This window comes from Genypterus blacodes, unplaced genomic scaffold (genome assembly GCF_046128005.1).
Source record: "Genypterus blacodes isolate CSIRO-AG114 ecotype Tasmania unplaced genomic scaffold, CSIRO-AGI_Gbla_v1 ptg000017l_1, whole genome shotgun sequence".
NCBI lineage: Eukaryota > Metazoa > Chordata > Actinopteri > Ophidiiformes > Ophidiidae > Genypterus > Genypterus blacodes.
The window spans coordinates 6136558-6147613 of NW_027466831.1; the positions used below are offsets into that span (position 1 = coordinate 6136558).

The 11056-nt window shown below is 42.6% G+C and overlaps 2 protein-coding genes and 1 pseudogene across 2 annotated transcripts in view; all 3 read right to left on the reverse strand.

Moving 5' to 3' along the window:
- Positions 1-11056, reverse strand: part of mon1a (MON1 secretory trafficking family member A) — a 32207-nt gene that overhangs the window by 19779 nt on the left and 1372 nt on the right. The gene's annotated exons all lie outside the window — the stretch shown is intronic.
- On the reverse strand, positions 1609-4569 carry comtb (catechol-O-methyltransferase b). Its single transcript, XM_076141127.1, has 6 exons — positions 4441-4569; positions 3273-3435; positions 2587-2704; positions 2289-2482; positions 2083-2214; positions 1609-2000 (listed from the first exon to the last, which is right to left on the reverse strand). Exons 2-6 carry the CDS (start codon positions 3432-3434, stop codon positions 1821-1823), a joined length of 786 nt encoding a protein of 261 aa, XP_075997242.1. The 5' UTR covers position 3435; positions 4441-4569; the 3' UTR covers positions 1609-1820.
- LOC142991120 (SRSF protein kinase 3-like) lies at positions 5401-10214 on the reverse strand (annotated as a pseudogene).

Consider the following 11056-nt stretch of genomic DNA (forward strand, 5'->3'; position numbering starts at 1 on the left):
AGATTCACACACTGAATTCAGCAAATATAGAGTACAGCGAAATATTCATCAGAATTTGGGCTTCACAGAATTATATTAGAATAAAAATAGAAATTCTCATCATTGCAAACATGATGAGTAAAACTTAAATTAAAAAAAAATCATAAATACCAAAATGTACGTCTATTATAAGCTCTGCATTTTGTCTGGCATTCACAGAAATCAGTTTGTTTTTCAGAATCAGTAACGCTCAGATATGAATCTGGTGCTTCTACTTACCTTTGCATCCTTCATTGACCGGTCTTGATTTTATCCATCACATGAGCAAGTCCAGACAGGCCCTGATCCATGCTCCAAAAACTGATTATATCTAGAGGTGACGCTCTCCTCTGCTCACCAAAAGTAAATCCTCTATCATCTCAGACAGCCAGTGTGCACAAAATGAATGACACAGGTCTAAAAACTGAAACAAAAACAAAAACGCAATGTGTGCAATTAAAGCACGTAGCAATTCATGAAAAGAAAATTAAAGCTGTGACTTTTGAGGTTCTAGGGTGCAGTGTCATGGCGGAATCAGAGAAAAGTGGAAGAAAAAGCACATTACTCCAGTGAGATTCTACAAATCACTGCCAAATCCCTTAAAAGCTCTCTCTCTCTCCTCTCTCTCTTTCTCTCTCGCTCTCTCTCCTACGTGAGCTTGCATCACTGTCCCAGGCACTCCCCTCTCTCTGCCTCTCCCCTGACCCCCTTAGTCTCTCTCTCTCTCTCTCTCTCTCTCTCTCCATCCTCTCTCTCTCTCTCTCTCTCTCTCTCTCTCTCTCTCTCTCTCTCTCTCTCTCTCTCTCTCTCTCTCTCACTCACTCTCAGCACACTAATGGCCACAGATTGGGATTATCATGCAGGCGTCTGTGAAGAAAGCACTACGTGGACTATGGCTCATATTTTTTTATTCCCCCACCCCCAGTATGATGGAACTCTGTCACTTTCAGAGATTAGAAGAGCAGCAATTTGATCATGCTCTCGCTCTCTTTCACTCACTTTCACACACACACACACACACACACACACACACACACACACACACACACACACACACACACACTCACTCACTCACATCACATCTATATTCCTCTCTCCTTTTCACACATTTGTCAACATTATCACAATGGCGGAGTATCAGAGCAGAAAATAGCTTTCTGTACCACATACCACAGCTGGATTCCGTCTTATATATGTTATTGATTTGCATTTATGATACGAGCACATGTTCACAGTCATGTGTGCAGTTTCTCAAATGTTAGTAATCACATATAAGCTTTGGTTTTCCTCTATAAAATTAAGTTATGTATCCTGAGTGTATGCTACAGTACAATAAGTGCAATTCATATATGTGCATATATGAATTAAACATACATGTCTTGTGTTTGTTGATGCATCTCAAATCAATTAAAATGTTCATGTGCTGTATAAACATATTCATTTATAGATAAATGGAGTATGTACTATTTATGTAATACAATATATGATTGTACATTACGTATATTTCCAAGAGAAATATTCATTTGATTGGTGTCTGGATGCAGAACAAAAGTTACTCAGTTTTCATTTCATGTCACTTAAAAGCTTGAACGTCAGACCACTACTGCCATCTACTGAATCAAATGAGAAATGTCCCTTCCAGCATGGAGTGTTACAGGATATGAAAGCACACATTACCAACCAAATGTTTTCCAGTTACATGTTTTAATTCCAGGTGACATCAGAGCAGGAGCTTTCAGCAAACCTTTAAGACTTCACCACACTTCACTAGCTACAGTGCAACATGTCACATTTCTGCTCAACTACCCTAAGAAGACTGACTTCTCCAAGCCATCCTCCACTTTGAGGTATTCCAGGTGAGATTTGAAGTACTGGCTTTGGTAGCGTGGGCTGCTACGCACATATTCCAGGTACTCAGGCGTCCCGGGGCAGATGACGTTGTCTCCCAGCAGGACACTTCCTTTCCTGAGGAGACCACACTCCTGACAAAAGAGCAAAGTGGGAATTATCCAAGGTGTGTGGCAAATGAGTCAAAAGGTGACGATATGAGAACGATAAACTTACCTCCAGCAGTTTAGTGTCAGGAAGGTAGAGATCCTTCCAGTGATCCAGGAAAACCAAATCAAACGTCTCCACCCCAAACCGCTCCTTCATTGTGGGAATCAAATCACCTGATGCTCCCTCAACTATATGAATCTGGAGAGAAAAGAAAATGTTTTCTGGCCTCTACACAAATATTCAAATGTTCCTTTGAAGACACCAGACTTCACCTTGTCTTCTAATCCTGCCCAAGCAATGATTTCACGGGCCACTGCAGCGTGACGGGGGTTAAATTCCAGAGTGTAGAGTTTGGCATTAGGGCCGAGCTTGTTGCCGATCCTGATGGCAGAGTAGCCACAGTAGGTTCCCAGCTCTAATGCAGTGGTTGGGTTTATCTCAGCCACCAGTGACTCAAGAATGCTCCCTGTGGCAACACAAACACAAATGAACAAGAGAACACAACAAATATATTCTATGATCATTTACATGTGAATGAACATAGTGATTAATTAGGGCCTAGATTAATGCCTTTCTCATCTCCCACGTTCATGGCCCACTCGGTGTATCTGCAGAACTGGTCTATGGCCTTGAGCACGGTGCGAGCATCCCCTCTCGTGGCGTTCTTCTGTACTGCACGCAGCATCCTCTGAAGGGGGAAGTTAGACACTGTCAACTGTCATTTCTATTAGTGTAAACGTAAAACATAATATACAGATTAGCAGTTGAGGCACCTTTGAGTTGACAGTTTGCTTAGGTGACACCCTGCTGTCACCGCTCATTTTTCACTGTGCACACACATGCTGAAGGTGCTAAATTACTGAGAGCCTGCTTGTGAATTTACTTTCTAAACCTGTCTGGATACACATTGTATCACACCCATGTTAATTTAAAGCAGCATTTCATTTGTCTATCTGTTATCTATATGCTAAAGGAAGACTATAAACTGTGTGTTAATCCACACAAAAAGTGTGGATTGGCAGCTCGCAGCCAAAGCATTGCCAGTTTGCCTCCAGGCCTCCGGTGCATGATTGTGTAGGAGGGGGGCGCAAACTTTCAAGTGTGTGTCATTGCATTTGTGTGAAACATGTATGTGTATATCATGAAATGTAAAGCATGTATTTGAAAGAGGAATTTCTCAGCCTGCTGGGACAGATAAATGCTTTCTTTCTTTCTTTCTTTCCTTCTTTCTTATGAACTGTAAAATTGAGACAAACCTGAGGCCGTGTGGATCGGGTCAGTGTGTCCAACATCCACTCCACAATAACATCATGCCACAGTAGAGCCAAACCTGCATGATACTGCACAATGGAGGGAATCAGCCAGCGGTATAAAGAGTAGAGCACTCCAGTGCAACAGAAGAAAATATTCAGCCACATCCTAGAGCCAAAGAAGAAGACAGTTTGAACATCAAATCAGACAAACACAGATGAAACTAAATAACCCAGACATATGCAGACAATAAAATAACACAATGGCATAAACGATATGTAAATGATCGGCCGCTGCTCTCATCACTTCTTTTGTGTGTGGTTAATGAGATGGGTGTTTACTATGCAGTGAAGGACGCCATCACTGTTCCTATAATCATGTATCTGTCACTGCTGTGACCAAACTGCACCCACACATCTGTAGAACACAACATGAAAACCCATTCGCTAAGGAGGGTAATAAAGCATGATGGTTTTTAATGTCATGTTCCACTGACTGTCAGGTGCAGGTTTCGGGAGGCAGATTATGCAAAATAAAAAGGAAAAAAGAATAACAAGAAACTCAAACGTCGGATTCCTCCTATGGCTGCAAGGCTGCTCTGCCTTATACTGAGAATGCAACAGTGGAAGGCCTGTGGTCGTTGAGGTAATTCCTTTTGATTTGGACTTTGAGTTGCATGGCAACTAGCTGGGGGGGTGAGGGGGGGTTAAGCGCTGTGGGTTGGATACAAAGGTCTTGGGTAACATTTACAATGACTTCCATCTTATGCACACACACACACACAGAAGCAGGATCAGAAGCAGAAATGCAGAGGTCAGATTGGCACACATGCATCATTTATCGTCACCAAAAACAGAGATAACAAACAGGAGAAATGTTGAGAGAGATCATATGCATTATTTGGAAAGCTTGGGATACAGCTGGAATGGAAAATGCACATCTGGAGTTTCTTATTTTAGAATATCTGGCAAAACGTTCACATTTAGTTGACCCTCTGTCCACCCCTCTGATTATGAGTCCAGACACAATTCAGCACAGAACTGCATTTAGAAAACCAGAGGAAGCAACGTTCTCTCCCCTGAGCCACACAGGAACACTCTGGGTATATCAAAAAAGTGAGAAATGTGTTTTTATGGCATTTCCTATTAAAAGATGACAGAATTGAAGACTTACGTGTGTGGGCAGGCAGCGTTTCCTCCCTGTCTTCTTCACACCTCCTCTTGCTAATGGAGGAGAAAATGTTGCCCTGGTTTTGTTGAGTTTATACAGTGACACATGCTCCTGTGAGTGTGCGCCAGTGTGTGTGTGTGTGTGTGTGTGTGTGTGAGAGTCTAATAACTCCTCCCTCCTTTCTCCTTTCTCTTCAAACCCCCTCTGCATGCATGCAAGGAATCCACATTTGGCATTAAAACAAAAGGACAGCGCGGAACATAGGGGCATAACTCTTGTTTGGTGGATTTCAACACAGCAGAGTGAGCTCATTTATTAGAGTTCACTATTAATATAAGTATGAAACCATTAAAAATCCTTATTCCTTGTGCTTAATTCCAATTCCAATTTCCTCTGCTTTGAGTATTTCATTTCCTTATCATCTTTTTTTTCCAAAGGGACTTGAAGGCAATATAACTACCGTAGAGCAGAGGTAGTATAGCTGTTTTCCTAATCTAATTGCAGTTATTTTATCACATACATGTAAACCTATTGCCCTCCAGCCTTCTGTAATGGTGTGTGTGTCTGTCCTCACTGAGGTGAATAAACATTTAAGTCAATATTAAGAGAAGAGTAAGAGGTCAACTGGAATTGCTGTTCTTAACCTGATTTACCGCAGTATTGTTCCACAAAACAAATGTTCTATAAGGGGTGAAGATAAATCTGCCCTCGAAAGAACTACTGAAGAATCCAAACCTTTTCTGACAATTTATTGAAACTCAAAAAAACAAGAATGAAAGGTGAAACAGGTGTAAAGGTGTGAATGTTCATTGTTTTGCACACCAGACATCCCAGTCCGCATTTGGCAAGTGCAATGTCATATCCAAGGCTCTTTATTACACCCGGGGACGACTGAGAGTCTTCTTCTTTCCGGACAGTGAGTGGATCCACATGGGGCTTTGAACAAGACGCGGCGTGTCAAGTCTAGGATGTGATCCAGGGGTGTTTGAGACACTGAGCAGCTGTGGCTCTTCTCTCTGGGAGCAGCTCCAACATAGTGAGGAGGAAAGAGCTGAACTGTGCCGCTTCCTCCCGGGGCCACTCGTACTTCTCCAGTAGGATTTCGAACAGGCTCCACGGCTTCAGTTTGGAGATGTGCCGCAGGGATCCTGCCCAAGATTGGGACGGCTGTTAGGTTTACACTTAACAAACATTTCCACTAAACATACTTACAAATGATTAAAAATCTTTAAAAATAAACAATGAGGGTTACAAGGTTCAAAACTAATTTGACTTTTTCATTTAAACTCTGGTAGGCTGTAGACCAACGAACCTGCTGTTCTATTATTCATGGCTTGGCAATTGACTCTAAAGAGCTTATTGCTTTCTTTCTGCACCCGATGGCCTTAAGGTTTAGACCATTTTTAATGACTTGACAATGTAAGATATTGCAAATTATAAATCCATTAAATTGACCCAACAAGTCCATTTGTTCTGCAGCATTTGTGAAGTATTTATGATGATTTAAAGTTAAGTTTTGAATGAACATGTATGGATTACCTTTGCGGTTGAAGAATCGTTTGGAATTCTTCCCCGAAAGCGCAAACCCTGTTGGTAGAGGTCCTAGCAGCTCCATGATGTGGGCGATGTGATCTGACAGGGCAAACACACACACACAAACACAAACACACACACTGGATATTAATCACTTGCATTTCAATCAGCAGGGAGGATGAGAGGGTGTGAACAGAATGAAACAAACCTTCCTCCCTGGAGAAGGAGCCTGTGACTGGGGACTGTGGATCAAACAGATAGTCCCCTGTGGCCAGTTCAAAGGCCTACACACACACACACACACACGATGGTTGTGACGCATACAATGATATGGAGTCTCGCCGCGGAACATGTATACAAAAGATGTGACGACTCACCATGCAGGCGGTGCTCCAGATGTCAGCCGCCGTGCCGTAGTCAGCACCAATCAGAACCTCAACGGAGCGGTACTGACACGTCTGGATGTCTTCAGTGAAGTGTTTGTGCTGCGTGGGAAGAAGGAGAAGAGGAAGAAGAAGGAGAAGAAGAAGAAGAAGAAGAGGAAGAAGAAGAAGAAGAAGAAGAAGAAGAAGAGGAAGAAGAAGAAGAAGAAGAAGAAGAAGAATCTGTGATGCATGAAGCTGAAAGAGGCAGAGAACGCAGCCCTGAATCCTTGATGTTCACCGGTCGGCATCAAGAACATAAACATAAATGAGGTTCATGGAGGGACACCATAGTTTTCCTCTTCGGTCTGTGAGCCACTTACTCCACTTCCCTGTCCCCAATTTACCCCCAAACAGTCGTTGTTATGTAACCAGCCTGTTGTTCTTTTTCGGATCCGTGTTGAGTTGCCAATTCTGGGAAGTTTTGGGACTTTTGTCTCACCCGTTTTGTTGCATAAGCCTGAGCTTTTGTTTCTGGTTGCCTGCTCGCTTTTGGTTGTTTCATTTTTCTAATGAGAAACTGCTTTGGAGCCCAAATCCCCGAGCCCCAGCTGGTGTGACATGGCTGGATAATCATTAGGAATGTGATTATCACTTTATTTTTATAATCCCAAAAATGTCAGTGTCTCTGCATGTCGGGAAAAAGGAGCATTTTTAAATATCTTTGAACACTCACCACCCAGCAGGCGTTGCCCAGATCAGCTATCTTGATGAAAATTTTATCAGCATTCTGAGACTTCAAGAGATCAAGAAGTCCATCCGAATCACAAACACCTGAGCGTGTGAGGGATAAGAAGGTCATACATACATCTGAGTGTTAATGTCACTATCTAATCTATTCAGTCACAGTGATTTGTGCAGGTATGTAAAGATCAATCTGTGCCAAATGGTCTGCGGAACCGACCTCGAGGAGAAGATGGTGGCGACGATGACGGCCATAAGCAGAGAGAGTGTCTGGACCTGAGTGGAGCCATTTCCAGTCCTTCCAGTTTGTCCTCCAGCAATAGTGACTGTCTCCTGAATGTGTGTACGCCAAGTGGGAGCTTTGAGTGACAGGTGGGGCTACGGGGGCTGGAGGGAGCGTTGACATCAAGAAATGACACACGGGGTTTTTTGTTGCAGTCAGACGCGCTCCCCTGCCCTCGCCGACTCCTCTCCTTCCTTGTGAGCCGGCTAATTGGGCTCTTGGACACCTTGCTGGACTGTGGGTGTTCAGTGGCAGGAAATACAAATACAGAATTAACCCTTCGGTGAGCAATGATTCATCAGAATGACGAACAACACGCAAATTAAAGTCACACTGTAATCATGACAATATTTATGTATGACCCTGATTTGTCCACTGATTAGTTTGAGTTTTTATAACTAGAATCTTCACAAAACTAAACGTGATTCTGCAGTAACAGTGTCTCATGTCTAATACTGTAAGGCTAAGAAGTGTTAGACTAATATCTGTCTAATTCAAATGAAACATGTCAGTTATAATGGTCATTGTAGTGGAGGATGTTCTAGGCTGTCAACATGCATCTTACCCACTCTCCAAGACTGTGGAACATTCCTGTCAACTTCCCCAATAAGTTGGACAAACTCTAAGGAGGTCAAAGGTCAAAAGGTCAGAGGGAGGAAGCAACAAGGACCATGAGGAATACAAATGTTTTTTATGCCAGAATGAACTGTATTCTATTAAAAACAAATGTATGTAAAAGTGGCTGCACACCTGTTTGTCTCTGGAGCTGCTGTTCACTGATATCAGAGCGAGAAAACATCAGCAGGCGAAAACATTAAGGAGAAAAGAGGGAAAGACAGATAGAGAAAAGAAAAGAAAAGCGTCGCGATATTCCTCTTATTCAGTTTTGGCAGCATGAACACTGTTTTGTCTGTCGGCTGTGTGACATCACCGTCACTGACCTGAGGAGCCGGTGACGGCAGGGGACACGGGCAGCTGCCACAGCTTGGTGTTGGCTGCCAGTTTCTGTACGTAAACCTCGTCCACTCGCAGGAGGATGTTTTCTGGCTTGATGTCAGTGTGGATAATCTTGCATTTTGTGTGCAGGTAATCCAAACCCTGGAGAACCTGCAACATGAACTGAGAATCAAACTACTGGTACTCCAACTCCAACAAAGCACCAATAGGGGATCAGCTGTAAACAAGTCAAAAGAGGCAAAGGAACGAGTTTAAGGTGGAATGAAGGGAAACACCTGTCTGAGGATTCTCTTGACGCAAGGCAGAGGGAGGCCGGTGTAGTTGGATTTGATGATCCACTTCAGCAGCTGGTGGCCCAGGACCTCCAGAACCATGCACACATCTGGTGGAGCCATTTAAAGAAAGACTGAAATGATCTGCATTTATGAATGTCCTGCCCCTGTACGTCCACAGCAGAGGAGATGAAAGGTATGAAAGGTTATGTGCTAGTTGGAGCCAGCAATGATATCATACATATAAGATGGAACTATAGAGGAACTGGCCTGGACACTTTTACTAGATCACACTATGCACTCTACATGTTTCTATTTCACCAGCTATGGCTCACATTTCCCCAGTCCACCTTAAAAAGAACATAAATCCAGTGGAGGGCAGTGTTTAGTCATTTTCAGACCCATGATCAGAAAATGCCACACAATGAAGGCGAATGTGTTGACTAACTAATAACTTAAGTTGTTCTTTATTTTGGTTGATCCAGTGTGAATATCCTCATCTGATATTCCTCTGTGATGTTTATATAAAGGATACGCTCTCCATTCACTCCAGGGATCCTGAAATCGTCGATGAGATGCACAACCTTCTCTCGTTTAGCATCTTTGGGGTCACTGTCCCTCACCTGAGGATCCAAGATAAGAAGCTGTGAAATTTACAGTATGAACCAACAAAATGTATTCAATAGTACTGTAAAGGCCTGAAGCAAGCAGTGTGTGATATTACATCTAAGAAATAGATTATATAAGGCAACATTTCACTTGGAAATAAAAGTTGTAATTTCTCTTTCTTTCCTGATTCATTGATTTTAATACCAGATACAAAAAAAATGGCTGGAGAAGCTTACAATTAGTAAAAGTTGGAAAAACAAAATCTATAGAAAAACACAAGAAGGTCACACTTACACATTTCAGAAGTTTGATCTCATCCAGGGCCGTCTCTGTGAACGTCGCTGCACTCTTCACCACCTTCAGAGCCACAAAACCCATATTCCTGTAAACAAACGGTTACTGCTGAAGGCACCTTAACTTTTACAAAAGAAACATGAATAAGTTCAATTGAATACTTACACCATATCCCAGCAGAGCCACACAGTAGAGAAGTGACCCCATCCTAACTTTTTCACAACTTGATAGCGGTCAACGAAAATCTCCCCAATGTCTATGCGGTAGTAACCACCTACAACACAACGCACACACACAAGGTGAAGGCCAGTGTGCTGAAAATTGAACAAATTAGTGATAAATGGATTTTAGTCCAGATGTTCTGTGTTGCATTTCTAGAAGATAAGTGGTTCTTCCTTGTAAACATGAGCTAAAAAAGCCACAAATAGTTACTTTAACAATTTGTTTTTTGAATTAATGATTGCTTTAAGAATGATTTAATAACACTATACATTAACCTTCTCCATACTCTGCTGGATTCTCCTGCTGCTCATCATCCGGCTCAGGCAGGCAGGATTGTAGCTGTCCAGCTAGGGGGCTGTGGGGGGGAGTCCTGGGCTTCAGGGGAGGTTCAGGACTCCCTGTCTTGTTTGGAATGGAGGGGGGAGGCCTGAGTTTGACCGGTGTGTTAGAAGACTGTGTTGTTGAGAGGGACGATATTGCAGCAGCGTATGCCGACGACATGTTGAAACAGACCCCGATGAGTCTGAGCACAGCTGAAGATGGATCTGGAGGATTCTGGGTGAGAGCTGCCGCAAAGTTCTGTTCACGTTTACCACAAAAAAAGAAGGAATGAGGAGTTGCTGAGTTTTAATGAAATAAAAGTTTATGGGCTCTTAAGTCTGTTGAAGGCTGTTTGCAATGACATTTTAAAGAGGCCAATGAATGTGTTTGATTATTTTTAGCCACATGAATGGCACGTCAACGTAAATAGCTCCTGACACAAGCTGGGGTGCAGCTCCCTCTCTCCCTCTCTCTCTCTCTCTCCCTTCCTTTCTCTCTCATGCAGCGTGGGACTGTTCTGTTGCATGTCAACACGAGCGGCTCTTGTTGTGTGTGTTTGTTTGAGGTAAGATTGGTCAAACACTTAGTGTTACACATTTCACACCGCTCTCCTACTCATTTATACTGTGTGTATGGGTGCACATTCCAGTTTGCTGCTGTTCACAGTTGCTGATCAAGCCCTGCCAGATAAGAGCAAACGGTTCACATCACTTCAAAATAAAATGAGCAGCTGCCCTGCCAAAGTCCTTTCATAGACATGTCGGATACAAGCTGATTAGGAAGCCATATGAACCCATTATGCTACTGTTGTGAAGGAATACACACGTATACAAGGAATTCTTTGTATGTTTTCAAATTGCTCCTCTGTAAATTCACATTTATTCATTGTGCATTTGCAGGATTTCCTACTATAAAGGCCCCTTAATGCACAAATAATTGGCACTTAATGTGAACTCTGTTTTAAGTGAAAGGATGTTTCCTCTATAAATTGTTTGCATTTATCTACATTTGAATTATTTTGA

Coding starts and splice junctions, on each gene's coding strand:
- comtb (XM_076141127.1), bottom strand. CDS start 3,434: ATGTGGCTGAATATTTTCTTCTGTTGCACTGGAGTGCTCTACTCTTTA. Junction 2,705..3,272: donor CCCGATCCACACGGCCTCAG/GTTTGTCTCAAT, acceptor TTCCCCCTTCAG/AGGATGCTGCGTGCAGTACA. Junction 2,215..2,288: donor GGGCAGGATTAGAAGACAAG/GTGAAGTCTGGT, acceptor TTTTCTCTCCAG/ATTCATATAGTTGAGGGAGC.